General features: G+C 38.0%; 1 protein-coding gene across 4 annotated transcripts in view; it reads left to right on the top strand.

The window, feature by feature from the left end:
- The window catches only part of LOC110835557 (uncharacterized), a 30,735-nt gene extending 14,495 nt beyond the window's left edge, over nt 1–16,240 (top strand). For all 4 annotated transcript variants that reach the window (XM_022075882.2, XM_022075881.2, XM_022075883.2 and 1 more), the window contains 3 exons: nt 3,138–3,360; nt 5,264–5,497; nt 7,807–16,240. In XM_022075882.2, coding sequence (XP_021931574.1) covers nt 3,138–3,360; nt 5,264–5,497; nt 7,807–7,923 — 574 coding nt within the window. In that variant the 3' untranslated portion in view covers nt 7,924–16,240. The remainder of the gene's footprint in view (nt 1–3,137; nt 3,361–5,263; nt 5,498–7,806) is intronic.
- Nucleotides 16,241–16,897: the final 657 nt, after the last annotated feature.

Genomic DNA, 16,897 nt, shown 5'->3' with positions numbered 1-16,897 from the left:
AATATTGCTTACCCCATAAAATGGAAGAGTTTGAGAAGCAAGAATTAGTGCACCAGAAAGTGAACAGTAGAAACAAGGTAGGATTTGAGGTTCTCTTGTCAGTGAGTACAAAGAAGTCTTCTGGGTTATAGCACCATGTAAAGTAAGTAAAGTTTGTCCCACTATACGCCATGTAGGCGTTTGGGGTGAGTGGAGGTATAGCTCCTCTCTTCCTTGACCCCGGCACTAGATGGGGGTGAGTGGTCAGCATCACGCCCCGGCCGGCTTTACCCCCGGGAAAGGACCCCGGTACCCATTGTAGAGGAGGCTGGATGGGCCCCAGAGCCGGTCTGGACGCAGAGGCTAGAGGAAAAATCCTCTGCCCCCGTCGGGGATCGAACCCCGGCCGTCCAGCCCGTAGCTAGTCACTATACTGACTGAGCTATCCCGGCTCATTATAGCACCATGTAGTCTGGTGGAAGTTTACCACTTGCTGCCTCAATCATCAGAGCAGCGAGTAAGTTGCACATGTGGAATCAAACTGAGTTATAGGAACTAGTCAGTTAAGGCAAATCGTTGGCCGGACCAGTGGGGATTAGGATCTGGTTAGGGCTCTTGGATCCAGTCAGAGAGGAGGGAGCATGCCACAATTTGATTGGCAGGAGGTGGAGAGAGGTCTGAGAAAGCAGCTCTTATAAGGGCCCCTCAGGATCTGGTGGGTGCATCGTCAGAGATGAGGGACGTGGGAGGACATGTTGAGGAGGATAAGGAATGAAGGAAATACATTGTGTTGCATCAGGAAAAGAAGAGTCCCGTATCAGGGCCGGAGAGAAAGTGAATGTTCTTGTCATCTGAGTGTGACTTTTGTACCTTCAGTGCATGAATGACCAGATTCCATGACTTTCTGAAGGTGAAGCCTTCTTCCTTGTGGGACACCATACTTTTTACAATACACCAGTTCCTCAGCCTATAGATCAAGCCGTATGAGAAACAGCATCTTTATCAGGATGGATCACTATACATATGCCACTCCATAGAAATCTATGTCAGAGTCCTAGTTACTTTTGTCTCCCATTCATAGAAATCGGTTGTGAGTTATTACGATATAAATTTAGACCAAACACCAGCATCCTGTCCAAAAGCTGAAGTAAGATTCACAAACCATATCAGGGAAGCAACTGTGATCTTCATCTCAGCAACATGAGCAGGGAAGGTTTGTCCAAGTCATTAAAGTTCACTGTTCATGCCCTGAAAGTGCTAAGGAAAGCACACTTATATCTGTTTTATAAATTCTTTTTAGTACCAGTTTTAGTAATGATACAGAAAATTAACACTCTCTAGTTTCCATTTGCTCTGATGAAAAGTTGGTCTTACTTTTATTTGTTGGTATTAAGAAGCTTATTTATGTAAGCTACAAATATTTTCAGAGAAGTTTTTTAATATAACTTAAATTTTTAGTGTGGTAATATAGTCTGTTTTTATACTACTCTCTTGCCGTTACGGGCCATCCAACTGTTGTACTTTTTAATTTAATTTGATAGGTAGGAGTGACATTAGTAAGCTACCACTTAATACAGAGTCCTGAAAATTTGTATGATAATAAGTATTTGCAGAGTATACAACTTTTGTTCAGGTGTGTGTGTGTGTAATAATTTGGCCATCGTGTAAAAAATTTGAAATTTAGTATGGAGGTAGATTATAAGTAGACAGATTTTGCACTAAATATTGTTTGCATATCTCAACAACATGACATTTTGGGATTGTATCTGATAAACTTAACATAAAATGTATACTAGGGGAAATTATGCGCACTCAGTAACGTTTGTTAATACAAGATTTCAGGTTATAAAATGTTATTGTTTGCCTATAAGGAGACCACACATTACAAACTGAAACATGGTGTTGCCTGTGTATGTGAATGAGAAGATAAAGACTTGAAGCTTTGTAAGATTTGAGGTTTTCACAGTGGTGAGTATGAAGATTTCAGTCTTCTGGGTTGTTGCGCTGTGTAGTCTGGTTGATGTTAACCAACGTTTCAGAGGTCATACTGCCTCCGTCATCATCAGGATGAAACGTTGGTTAACATCGACCAGACTACACAGCGCAACAACCCAGAAGACTGAAATCTTCATACTCATCGCCCTGATGATGGAGGCAGTATGACCTCTGAAACGTTGGTTAACATCGCCCTGATGACGGAGGCAGTATGACCTCTGAAACGTTGGTAAACGTCGACCAGACTACACAGCACAACAACCCAGAAGACAGAAATCTTCACTTGAAGCTTTCATTGTGACAATAAAAGCGATGAATCTTCTCTTGCAATAGCCTTTTCAGTTTAGAGCATCTAGTGTTTCAGAGTCATCCTCTGCCTCTGTGATCAGGGAATGATGTGATGAGTGACCAATGTAGGTTGGTATATATACGTCATAAAGGTCCCATCTTTGAGGTCAAACATAGACCTGTGAAGGAGTGTGGACAGAGTCAAGTATTAACCCATCTCAAGAACTATCGAGCTCAATGTTGGCTGCACCTGGAAGGTTGAGTCAGAGTGCACAACATTATTTTTTCATATCTGAAGTTACACAGAATTTATGTATGACTTTCCAGGGGTATGAACAATGAGCTTGATGTGCTTGGTTGTTTTTCCACATGACTGCTCACTCTTCACAGGCCAGTGGAAATATGACATACATGGCCTCCAAAACATTGAACTTCTGCCTTGAATTGAAACTGCTGGTCACTTGAGAAATGTTATCAGCAAGTTGGAAATGTGTAATGGAAACAGCAGCTGTTGAAGTGTGTTGAGTTGATTTTTCTTGCAAATGTGCAAGGAAAATAGTGATGTTTATGCAGATACCATAGAAATAACTGTCATTTATGAACATCATGGCATTTTTATAAATATTTTCTTTATAAACCTGTATAAGTGTTTGTCAGTTTTATGTAGGCTTAGTGATAAATTAGACACTTCATTACAGTGCTTGAATTTTAATTAATCATGATTTGGAGATATGAGATTGTGGGATATTCTGTTGGGGAGGGGGGGAGCTTTATATGCACACCTAACATATGCTGGTAGAGTTTTTATAATGATTTTTCCTCCTTTTACAACAGTGCATTTTTTCTGTGACTGACTCAATTGTCTGCTCTTACAGACCGGAAGGGACGCCTTACTCTGGTGGTTGCTTCCAGTTCGACATATTTTTTCCACAGCAGTATCCCACATCACCACCGCAAGTGCACTTATGCACCACAGGCCTGGGTCAGGTCCGCTTCAATCCCAATCTCTACGCTTGTGGCACGGTGTGTCTTTCTCTCTTGGGCACGTGGAAGGGCTTACAAGGGGAACACTGGCACGAAACTTCCACCCTGCTGCAGGTATTGAGATGAACTCAACCTTTAACATATTCAATTTGTTTTGCTTGTTGAGTACTGGAAGCCTCTTTCAAAGTTTAGTTGGTTTGTCGTTCAGCTCCTCCTTGGCCTACCACTGCCACTACTACTACACCCCCTCTAGAAACATAAGTATTTATGATATCAGGGATCCCATCGACTTGCATTCTGTATGGTCTTTGATTTATCTTTTAATTGTTTATTCTGTCAACTGTGTATGTAGTTTGTGTCTGCATCTTCTTTGTTTTGCAAACTTCACTTAATGTTGTTCCCAGTAACAGTTTGAGAAAATGTGTTTGAAATTTTATCTTGAATTTCTTATAATGTTTTGGCATAAAATATTTGTTTTGTGAATAGTGCCATTCCATGTTGGGAGTTTTATTTATGTGGCAACCGTATTTTTAATTTGTTAAGATGAGTCAAGAATGTAATTTTAATAATAGGCAGTAGAACAAACCCTGTTTCAAAGAATCCATAATTTGAAGATGACTGTCTTCTGGGTTATTACACCATGTAGTCTGGTAGAAGTTTCCAACTTTTCAGAGGTGGAGAGTGGACGCATAGGTGTGAGGGTAATATTAAAATAATTATTATTGGTGAACTTATCCAGTTGAAGTCTCTTTAATTCAGTTGAGTCTTTATTATTAGTGCGCTGCATCAACAGCCAGATAGTCAGTACAGATGCAATACAAGAACAAAATAATAGACAGGATTTCAGGTTTTCCTGGTGGTGCATCCAAATATGAATTAAATTTCCTTGCAGTGTTTTGTGAATTTTATGCTGTTAAAGTTTATGGGACACACAGAAAGGTCTATTTTGGGCATTATGTAATACAGACAGACAGACTGGCTGCTACGTCTTTCATATAAGGTAGTGTTGCGCAACCTTACTACACTCGCGGCACACTAAATGTTTTCGAAGAGTCATGGTGGTACACCAACCTTATTTTGCATATCGTGTGGGAGAGGTAGATGGTTTATGGCATTGTTTGGCCGTGACAACTTCTTATAAATCGACCCCTACCGAAAAATGTTCTGTTTGGTGTTTGTAATTATTAAATATATTCATTATTTGAAATAAATTAAAATATAATATTTCCTACTGCTTGATCCAAAATTTATTAACTATGTGTAAACATTTAAACTTAAAGATACTTATTTATATTTGTATATATATATTGCAGAAAAATATATAGTATCAATAACAGTAAAGGGCAGATATACATGTTTTGCTGCAAAGTGGTTGTGTTGTTTTCTAATTTCATTCAGTAGATCTTGTCTGTTCTCAGACTGCCCATTCATAATAAAGAAAATTAAAACCGAGACAGCAGAAAACAAGATTAACAATTATTTATCTCATTATGGTTATGATTATAATATGAGGTGAAAATTTCGTCGCACACCTAGATGGCTTATGTAGACATCCTGTTTACATCTGTGTCCCAAGCATCCTGGTCTGAAAGAATGTAGGAAAATTTTAAAGGTATAATAGATGTATGCTGGGATTTTTCTAATATTAGTTACTATAGATACCATGTTGCCATTTATAATTAATTGATAATTCTTGGTATCCTTGCAGATGAACGGATTTAGAGTAATGTTCACACAATCCCAGTCTCGCCCTGTACAGTGTAGCCATATGCAACATAACTTTAGTGTCATAGAGATTAGATGCTAACAAAAAATTTTGACAAAATTTAAAATTCTCTGCCAAGGCCTAGTTACTTTTATTATGAATATGCTTCATTTCGCTCAGTTCACACTGAACATGTTACAAAGTGTAATGTTATTTATATGGAAATATGTTTGCTACCATGCAGTGGGCCAGGTAGATTTAATCAGTTACAAATTATCATTTTCCAGTATTATGAATGCCTTGTCTGTACAGGTCCTGGTTTCAATACAAAGCTTGATTCTGGTGCCAGAGCCTTACTTCAACGAACCAGGCTACGAGTCTATGCTGGGTACAGACAAAGGAAAACATGCGAGCACGTCCTACAACGAGAACATTCTTGTGCAAACAATATGCCATGCCATGATTGCCCAGCTGAAGAGGCCAAGTTCAGGCTTTGAGGATGTAATACACACACATTTTCGAATCAAGAAGAACCATATATTAAAGGTATAGTTCTGTATTCCTCAGGATGTCCATAAAGAGGGGCAACCCATGGAAGGAAATGGTATTAGAGACAGTAGTGGCCATTATGTTACATAAGTATACACAACAAATAATGTTACGAAGCACTTATGATAATGTGTGTCAGTATGGTGTTTACAGTATTCTGAATTTTGATCTGTAGCTCATCCAATGTATGAAGGTGTTCTGAATACATTGTGCTCATTAAACACTCCTGCCCCCATGAAAGGATATATACTGATCTAGTGGTCTAGGGGTTAGAACGCGGGCCTTGTAATCCTGGGGTCTCGGGTTCGATACCCGGCGGTGCCCGAATTTATAACTTGTGTTGGGCAAGGCCGTGGTCTAGGCAACACGGAGTTTTCCTCCGTGGCATCCCAACAATTACTCCATTCACACACAGAAGAAGGCAATGGCAAACCACTTCTGGATCATCTGCCAAGAACGTATATGAACAGGTCCCAGTCCGAGAAAAGGATGGAAGGATCCTGTTCATATGGACCTGTCGTCAGACAGAACACTAAATGAATGAAAAATAAAATAAAAAAAAAAGGTCGGATAATGTGGTGATGTCAGCTTCGTGCATGGGTTGTGTCTGTATATGTGTGTACTGTAGGAAATATATCCACAGTTCATTCTGGTGATATGTCAGCAAGAAGTGACATTCCTAGAAAATTAATTCTTAGAGTTTGACCTCTGTATATCATATTCACCTATTTCCACGAATAATGTATGTACCCACATTTTTATAGAATTTTTAAGAAGAAGGTATTACCCAATCATTCACTTGGAGTGATGAAGCAGATCACAAAACTCCTCATTTAGGGTAGTCTGTTTCAGTTAAGATTGAAACTGTGCACTGCCTATATACAGATCAAAATCCATACCATTTATTTGGCTTCATATTAGTGGTTATATTTATTTCTTTTTATATTCCCCCAGCAGTACAAACCCGTAGATCTACGTGGGATTCGAGGTTTTTGTGGTGGTGAATATGGTGATGCTGTTCTTCTGGGTTTTAGATTTCTTGATAGATGCTAGCGTTATAAAGAAACATACTGTCTCAATCATCAGTGCTGATGTGATAATGCAGGGAAGTGGAGAACAGTATCATCAAAGAAAACTGCATCTGTGTTATGTAATTAATAATTTTCTCAGACTGTTGTCTCTGCCCAGGATGTGAATGAACATTTTGTTCAGAGTCTGGCTTGCTTCGTGAAACAGTTATGATATATATGCTCTGTGACTACCTTAATGAGTCTGTATGGCTTAGGTAACTTTTTCTCTGTAGATTACAATTCATTCATATGCCTACTCAAATAACGAGGAGCGGTGAGTAGCGTTTATTAGTGCACTGATAAAGAAACAATGCCTTTTTTTGAAACAGCTGTCAGAAGCTTGACCACGTACGGGTTGTTTCCATTGCTGTTAGGAAGGCGCAAAACTGCTTTTATTACAATGGCATTCCTGGCTGGAAATTGTCAGGGTAGTCGAACAGGGTGGCAATCAGTTATAAAAATAACGTAAAGTATGATCGTAGTACACTTGATGTGGTGGATTATCTATGTAGCTACTGAGACACTGGCAAATTTGGGCTCGTTTTGTCACTTCTTGAATCTGCACAAAAGTGAGGGACCTACGCTTCAGTATACAGCTATTACCAAAAAAATTTTCGTGAATAAGAAGAACCATGATGCACAAACCAACAAACATTGTAGGTCCTCTCTTTTTGAAGGCATTATGTGAAGAAACATGCTACATAGCAGGAGTTAACCCTTTGTCACCAGGCTTTAGGATATTGGTTATTGCTGTATCTCTTAATCTCATGCTTTATCATTTTATTTTAAAATATGTTACCTCATCAGACAGTAACATAATGTAGCTCAGTCAGTTGTGACTGGCTATGGACTAGACTACCAGGGTTCAATCCCTGACAGGAGCAGAGGATTTTTCATCTAGCCCGTGTGTCCAGACTGGCTCTGGGGTCCATCATGCCTCCTGTTCAAAGGATACCAGGGCCCTATCCCAGGGGTAAAGCGCGGATAGGGCGTAATGCTGGCCACTCATCCCTATCTAGTGCCAAGGTTAAGAATTAGTAGGAGCTATACCTTCTCTCCCCCCAATCACGTACATGGCGTATAGCAGGACAGTTTTACTTTTACTTACCTCACCAGACAGTGGGCCAGTACTTGATTTTCAGAATAATAGCCTTGGTTAATCCCAGATATAAAAATGTAAATATATTAAGAAAACTGCATTAGTGCCAATGTAATTATTTTGTGTGTATTTTACAGGAAATTAAGGAACATATGAAGACATGTAGTAATGTGAAGCCCCTGAAGAGAGCGTATGAATCACTGTGTGTTGAACTTGACAAGTTGACTTCTGTTTCAAGTAACGATATAGGATAAAATACAAAAGAAGAGACCACCGCTGTAAAAGATTCTGTGTCACCTGTACATTTAGGAGTGAAGACTTTCTTCAAACTGTGATATCTCTTGGCTGAGAGGGTTTAGATACTTGAAACACTTTCCAACTACAGGCAGAACGATCTTTAAAAGTGCCATGAAAAACTAATCAATCCAATATGTAGAATTTTTGGTATAAAATTTAACTTGGTTTTGTCCATTATTTTTAAGTGTATTTTGGGTTTGAGACTTTCGCGGCGAGTACAATCAATAAAATCTTCTCGGGCAATCAGCCGCGTTAACTAGTTACCGACGTTTCGGGAACCGACATGCTCAGGTATTTTGGGGAAACACCAGGCAGTAAGCAGAGTCAAACAAACCGAGCGCTTGACTCCGCCCCATAACTCCTCGGGCCTGGGTCCGGACATGAGCGCTGGTCCCGAGCAAGCAGTTACATGGGCGACTCCCGAGGATCCAGTCACATCAGAACCCTGAAGATGGAGATGGTTTACTGTGGTGACCAGTTAATGCGGCTGATTTCCCGAGAAGATTTTATTGAGTGTTTTGGGTGTCGGTAATCTAAATAATATTTGAAACAGATTGTAATTTCCTCTCATCATTTGGAGGAATACTTGAAATTGTTATTGAATGATAAAAGTGATATGTGAAGACTGAAATTGTCGTTTGAATTTTGTTAATATGTTTGCTGAATGTTATCGTCCAATCTCTAGTGTCAGTATGAATACATTGTGAAAATAATGCAGGTATGGAATAAACAGTATGGAGGTAGAGAATTTGCAAAGTAGCCAGTTCAGTGCATTTGTTCCTTTTGTAATTGATGTCACTTTGTCACTGACTGTGTATGTTCTGGATTAAAAGTGTATTTTTTAAATGTGTCATTATAACATAAAAAGACCAACTATGTCAGTGTTGTGCAGCTTGATCAGTTTATATAAAATTTCAAATTTTAAAAGTGTGATAATTAATACATAATTTTTTTAACTAGTTTATTGAAGGTAATCTCATTGATTAGTGAACTTAATAAATACCAGTTAAAACATACAGGGTGCCGTACGGAATGTCATACCATTTAATTATCGCATTAAAACTATAATACGTATTGTAGTATCGATGTTCCAACTGTGCGAGTGAATGCTGTAGTTCGTGGAAATTCGATAGATGGCCGTAATGCGTAAACTTACGGCAAAGGATAAGGGGCGGAGGCTAGAGTTTGCATTGTGGGCAATGGAGAAAGAGGCCGTACTTCACAACACGTGGTTTCATGTGAACGGTGTTGTGAATAAACAAAACGTTCGATTCTGGGCGAGGGAACATCCTCACATACTGCACGAAAAAGAAAGTTATGCGGAAAAAGTTAATGTATGGGCCGCAATTTCGAGTCACGGAATCATTGGTCCATTTTTCTTCTATGAAACCGTTAACAAAGATCGATACAAAGACATGTTGGAAAACAGTTTTATCCCCCATCTCTTGGCAACAGGTCTCCCTATGCAAATACAGTGGTTCATGCAGGATGGAGCCCGTCCACACACTGCGAACGTGGTTTTTGATTTCCTGCACGAGATGTTTAATCTTCGTGTGATGTCGCATCGGTTTCCTGAATGTCATGAGGGCGGCAGAATGTGGCCGTCTCATAGCCCGGACATTAATCCGTGTGATTTCTTCTTGTGGGGTTTCTTCAAAGAGAAAGTATACCAAAGGAGGCCAGAAAATGTAGTGCAGCTCAGAGCCCGCATAGTGCAGTTGTACCGTGCGCTATCTGAAGACTTGTGTCGAAAAGTGGTGACGAACACAAGGGTTCATTTGCAAGAGGTCGTGGTCATATTGAACACGTTATTCATTCAGAACAATTTGCCAGGCTATAGTGATTAACTCTATACCAGTTATGTACTACTTTTATAAAAATAAAAATGTGTTATATGTAAAACAAATGGTATGACATTTCGTGCCTCACCCTGTATAAATCACCCACTGGTTATAATAAACACATATTCTCTTGTGGCAAATACAACTGTGAGTCCAGGTAATGTACATATGCAGTTGTTATCTACATCCATCAGTGATTCCCATTAATTACTGTAAATATTATTCATTCTTCACTGAAAATATAAGTGTAACTTGTGTAAATGTTAAAAACTGACAGCAGAAATGTAACAGGACAACAACGGATATTTTTAGATACTGCTCTTCTCACGTCTCCATTAAATATCAGCATTTTCATTCTGATATTTATTACCCGATATTGTTTTGTGATAACGAAGTTGCTGGGGAAGGATGTTTATGATTCTAAATGTATTCTTTTGAACTTTAACACCAGCATTGGTAATTAAAAACTATCTCTCTGGTAGCAGAACCCGCAAGTTCAACAATGACAATACCAAAGCCCGCCACCAGCCACAATCCTGAGCCAACTCCATCCATTTGCCATCCTCACAGCCCACCTCCCTAAGATCCATCTTGATGTTGACCTCCCATCTCCTCCTTGGTCTGCCCAGCGGTCGTTTTCCAGAAGGATTGCCTACCAAAATCCTGTATCCACCTCACCCCATGCATTCTCCATGTTCAGCCCATTGGAGCCTTCTAGATTTCACTATCTTCATTATGCGAGGTGACTCATACAATTCACGCAGCTTCTCATTATGCAGTATTCTAAATTCCCCACTTATTTTATCACTTCTAGGTCCAAATAGCCTCCTGAGCACCGTTTTCAAACTCTTGTAATCTACGTTCTTCCTTCAAAGTAGGAGACCGTGTTTCACAACCATACAAGACAACCGGCAAAATTATTGTTTTATATATCCTGATCTTCAGTGTTTTGGATAGTAAACGAGATGATAACAGTTTTTGAATTGAATAAAGAGAAGCGTTCTCCGAATGTATTCTACTCTTAATTTCATCATGTACCTCATTTCTCTTTGATATTGTTGTTCCCAGATACTCAAATTTTGAAACATTTTCAAATGATGTGTTACTTATAATTATGTTCTGCCATTCTTGATGATGTTTATCTTGTATTACGCCCTGTATTTAGTTCTGTCTACATTTACTTCTAGTCCTATTTCCTTGCTAGCCTGGAGAAGAGTTTCTGCATTCTTGGTTATGGTACCCACACCATCACCCAGCAAATTGACGTCATCAGCATAAGCAAGTACCTGGTGCACACCATTCAGTTCGAGCCCTTCCTGATTCCCTCTGACCTTCCCGATGGCATGTTCTAGAGCAAAATTAAAAAGCATTGGGGATAAAGCGTCCTCCTGTTTGAAGCCATTGTGCATTGGGAGCGCATCCGACAGAAGGTTACCTGTACAAACTCTACTAGATACCCTGTCCATACACATCTTAATTAACCTAACAAGTTTCTTTGGTATTCCAAACTCAATCAAAATGCCATACAGTACCTCTCTTCTGACTGAGTCATACGCCTTCCTAAAGTCCACAAATGATTTATGAACTGACCCATTATACTCCCACTTTTTCTCTAATATTTGTCGAATGAAAAAGATCTGATCAGTAGTTGACCTATTACGGCAGAATCCGTATTGATTGTCCCCAATAGTTTCATTCATAAGTAGCGTTAACCATGCCAGAAGAATATTCAATGAAATTTTGTATGACGACAACAGAGAGACATCAGAAGTTACTGCACTTAGTCTCCTGTTTTATGGATAGGGAGAACAATTAATTCTTTCCACTGTTGTGGTAGTACTTCCTGGTTCCAAATTGAGACTGTAAGCTTTTGTATCTCTGAGTGCAGTCTCCTACCACCTGCATGAATTAATTCAACTGGAATTGAGTTGATGCCTGGAGATTTATAACGCTTTACTTTCCCAATGGCACTTTCAACTTCAATAAGCCACTGTTCAGGGATGAAGGGCTCTGCTGTGTACTTCAGGCTCATGAACTTCGTGAACGTCTAGTAACTTACTTAAGTAATCTTTCCATCTGTCTACAATGCCATGTGAGTCCGCAAGCAGATCCCCATTCTCATCCTTGATCAAATGTATCCTAGGTTTGTACCCCTTCTAGAATTCACTTATGCGTCTATACAACTTTGATGTTTTTATTTTTGCTATTAGTTTCCACTTCCCCTATCTGAACTTTGAGATACTCCCTCTTCTTATTACTATAAGTTCTGCTGGTTTTGCACCTTACACTGACGTATCTTTCTCTGTTTATTTGAATATTGGCCTGCAGCCGCTGCACTCTAACCTTCTTTACTCCGTCTTACCAAGATATAGCAATCTTCATCAAACCATGCTTTATTTCACAAAAATTTTTGATAACTACACTCTCCTCAGCTGAAATGTTCATGTTATCCCGCATATTTTCCCAGGCCTTGTTGATGTCTGTTATGAACACAATACTAAAAACTTTAATTGGTAATTAAAAACATGTGCATTAATTAGGTCACTACTGCTGAGTGTATGCCACTTTTGATCCAAGTATCCCACAATATGAGGAGTAAAATTCTGCATTAGAAGGGGCCAGAAATATATTTTGTGCCTCAAGATTAAATAACAATAAAAGTAACATTAACAACTGCTTGACATGAGTGAGCTGTTCAGAGGTTGGTACTAAAAGGGCCAGTATCTGTTTTCATTTTTATATAACATATTTGTGGTGATTTATCTAACAACATTGGTCCAATCGCGGTGTCATAGTTTTCAATAATTGATAATCATTTTGGCTTTTATTTTATGACCATTCCTGCTGGTAAAAATGGGTGTTAGACTCAATACAAATGGTTAGCACCTTAGTCTGTCAGCAGCTGAGCAAGGTCTTGGTTTCAGGATTCTTGAGAAACTAATAGTTGCCCAGATAGTCAACTTCCTTTCTGTTTTGGGAACCTAAAGTGTTGTTACTGTCTACACAAGAACCCACCACCTGTCCTTATCCTTCAGACTTTAGCACCCCATTTCATTAAAATCCATTTTTATATCTTCCCATCTGTACCTAGGTCTTCCAAGTGGTCTCTTTCCTCAGACTTTTCAACAATATTCATTATACATCTCTCTCCTACACATGCTGCAAGCCCCAGTCACGTTATCCTTGATTTGATTATCTTGATAATGTTTAGTGAAGAGTAAAAATCTTGAAGTTCCTCATTATGAATTTTTCTCCAGCCTCCTGTCACTTCACCCCTCTTAGGACCAAATATTCTACTCATTGGCCTATTCTCAAACACCCTCAAGAGTCCAACTTTCACACCAAAACTGACAAAATTATACAGTAGTTTTGTATTATTTGATTTTAATGTAATTAGATAGATGTTGGGAAGACAAACAATTCTGAACTGCATTATTAAAACCATTCCCCAGATTTAATCTGCTTTTAATTTTTTTGTGATTGCAATTTCGCTTTATTACTATCATTCCAAAATACTTTAACTTTGTCACAATTTCAGAGTATTGGTCAACTTTATATTTCTGGCTTTGTCCTGCATTCTGTTGATTAGACATTAATGTATAATTAGTTTTCTTTGCCTTTATTTATACCACCCACCATACTAGCATCTAAAATAACTTCTGTTTCTCTTTACAGTAAAAATGTTTTTGCCCAGTAAATTATCATCGGCATAGACCAGAAGCTGATATATCCATTTCTAGTTTTGCCTGGTGTTTGTCAATCTTTTTAATGATGGGTTAAAAAGCAAGCAGGCAATATATAATATACTTTTTAAACGTATTGAAAGAAACTATTCCAGTTGTAATTTTTTTTAGGCTTGGTATGCCAGATGTAAGTACTAGAGGAATTAAAGAAGTAGGGGCAATATTTTAAATATTTTTGTTGTCTGGTTAGCTGCTGAGTACTGGTCATACTGTAGCAATTTCCACAATAGTTACCATACAGTTTCCAAGAAACAATGCTTGTTATGTAAGTTGTGATATGAATGACCATAAATTAATCAATAGAGGAAAAGTGGGCTAATACATAAAGATGTGTTTGTGCCACTTTGGTGATGAGAGCCTTATTTCAAAGTGAGAAAATGCATCACAGAGAAAAGCCAATCAAAATCCAGCATTCTGTTCTCTTCTGACCACAAGACCCAAGTGGGATGAATTAATTATTTTTGTAGAAGGAAGAAAAATTCAGTTGTTTTTCACTTCCTCCAAAGTCCTTTCAAGTTGTAAGATTTGAGGTTTTTCACAGCGGTGAGTATGAAGATTTCTGTCTTCTGGGTTGTTGCGCCGTGTAGTCTGGTCGATGTTAACCAATGTTTCAGAGGTCATACTGCCTCCGTCATCAGGGCGATGAGTATGAAGATTTCTGTCTTCTGGGTTGTTGCGCTGTGTAGTCTGGTCGATGTTAACCAACGTTTCAGAGGTCATACTGCCTCCGTCAACAGGGCGATGAGTATGAAGATTTCTGTCTTCTGGGTTGTTGCGCTGTGTAGTCTGGTCGATGTTAACCAACGTTTCAGAGGTCATACTGCCTCCGTCATCAGAGTATGAAGATTTCTGTCTTCTGGGTTGTTGCGCTGTGTAGTCTGGTCGATGTTGACTAACGTTTCAGAGGTCATACTGCCTCTGTCATCATGGCGATGAAAATGCCAATCGGGTGGATGGGGCTAGGTTTATAGGAGCCAGACCATGAATGGAGTAGCCTGCCTTGAGCCAATGGGAGCAGGTGTCAAATCAGGCATGGAAAATATACTTGTTTGTGTGTCATATTTGTACAGATGGAGCTTGATCAGAGATAATCCACAATAGAATAGCTTTCTGTGCCCTCTTACAGAAGTCAGATTCCTTCTGTACTGAAATTTATCCAGTTCATTGACATCAATTAATAATAATAATGCCAGTTATGTGCATGCTAAATATAACATCTATCTGAATGTTCAGCAGTTGTCAAGGTCATTCAAAAATAAGAGTAGTTTTCTGGTAATACATATCAGAGGAACAATGAACAGTTTAGCATATTGATCTACAAACTGTGAGACTCAAGGTTAAGCAGCTGTAACATTCACCATAACTATGAATTTGTCTGAAATCACAATTACTTTTCTGTAGTATATTAGTTTTGAAGATGTGTCATCAGAGAGTAGTAGTGATCTGTCACTTTTCTCATTTGCCTGGCTTAATTCAAATGACTGCCTTCTGTACTTTTCTTCTCAGCTCTTCCCTGTTTTCTGGATTGGAGATACTCCATTTTTTATTCTCCCACAGATGTTGGTTGTGAAAAGGGAAAAAGCTAAATCTTATTTTATCCACTGAAGAATAAGACTCTACCCCCTTAGAGGAATTGATATCAGACACAGTATATGGAAATTTTTTCAAGGAATGTGTATAAGAGTTACGGATTTTTTTAAGGCTACTCTGCAGTTTCAAATGTATCATAAAATGATTGCAGAATTACGATGGACTGGTTTACTTTTAACACGAGCTCTATAATATAGGTTAATAATTATAACAGTTAACCTACAACTCATAATACCTCTAGTCACAGAAAACAAGGCATTTTCACACTGGAAATGAATGCTTCGACAGTCAAGTTAATTTATCTCTTCTATTATGCTTACATAAATACAATTAATTTATGATGAGGTAAAATTATTATAACTTTTCTTTTGGGGACCAAGTGTACTGCCTCAGTCACTTAAAATATTCAGTATTGTAAATGATTATTTCTAAAATTTTGTGTTCCTTGTGTTGTGTTATTTCAGATAACGATATTCATTCCTGCATATAATACAGTATTTCTGATTTCTTTTATACTTTCTAGGAACTTTTAGAAACATTAAAGTATTGCATGGTTTTAGAAGTTTTGTATTTCACACTTAAGAGTGGGAATCACTGACTGTTTCATATATTTCTTGATATTTGCAGTATATCTTGGCTGAATCAAGTTGTTTCCCCATATATTTACTGTCCACTATAAATGTTACCCTGGCTGCACATATGGCATTAAAACATCACATATAGAGGGATATAGAATTGCTTTCTACCATTTGTAGTGAATGTGTGTATGTTTGTAAAAAGAAGTCATATGTATATATATATATATAAGCTTCATTAATATATTCTCAACTATGGCTGTGTATAAAAATAAATTGTTAAAAGTTTCTATATTATTGTGAATAAAATGTGATCTTATTTTATTGTTATTACAAAAAAAAAATGTTCACAATATAAAATGTCGGTCTACATATGTTAATAAACTGAATCACGTGTATTGTTCCCATTGTAGATTGGTGGCCTTGCTGTATTTGAAATGTTTTACTAAATCAGTTGTAGTAAACTGTAGAAGACTGTTCTTCTCTTGAAGCACGATGAAATATCATTAAAATCATTAATCATGATTAGGTATGTTGTGGTCAACAAATAGAATGAAACCTGAGGGCACATGTTAACAGTTTTACTTCAGACACATTAAACACTTATTCCTGACATGTAAATAATCTAGTACAGGGGTGGGGAACCTGCGGCCTTAAGGCCACATGTGGCCTTCTAGGTCCTTAAGTGCGGCCTTTTGATTGAATCCAAATGTTACAGAACAAATATTTTTATTTTTATTAATACATGCTGCAACCAAACATTCAAATGATTTCCAACAAAAAGAAAGTCATTAAAAGATTAGTTAACTTTAAAATTAACAAATAGTTTTCATTTTTTGAAATTATTAAGTACATATTAGTTAGATTTTTACAACATAATGTATATTTTTAAGTATGTCTAATTGAAGTTTCTTGAATGCGGCCTTATTTGATTACAGCTAAATTAATGCGGACTTCCAACATGAAAAGGTCCCCCACCCCTGGTCTAGTAGATATGTTTTGCAGAATGCAATGAACTTCATATTGTAGCATGCAAGTTTTTAAGCACAACATTGACAAATGCCTTTGTTTCTGATCTCCTATAAAGTATTTTAATTTTTCCATTGATATGATGAGTATGACATGTCCATGCTGTAATGTAAACACTTTGAAAAATCAAATGAATTAATGTGAGGAGTGTAC

The sequence above is a fragment of the Zootermopsis nevadensis genome, unplaced genomic scaffold, assembly GCF_977971745.1.
Source record: "Zootermopsis nevadensis isolate Lab colony 2312 unplaced genomic scaffold, Znev_1.0 Znev_ptg000016l, whole genome shotgun sequence".
Classification (NCBI taxonomy): domain Eukaryota; kingdom Metazoa; phylum Arthropoda; class Insecta; order Blattodea; family Termopsidae; genus Zootermopsis; species Zootermopsis nevadensis.
The sequence above is the reverse complement of the archived record's forward strand: the minus strand, read 5'-3'. Positions and strand labels throughout refer to the sequence as shown.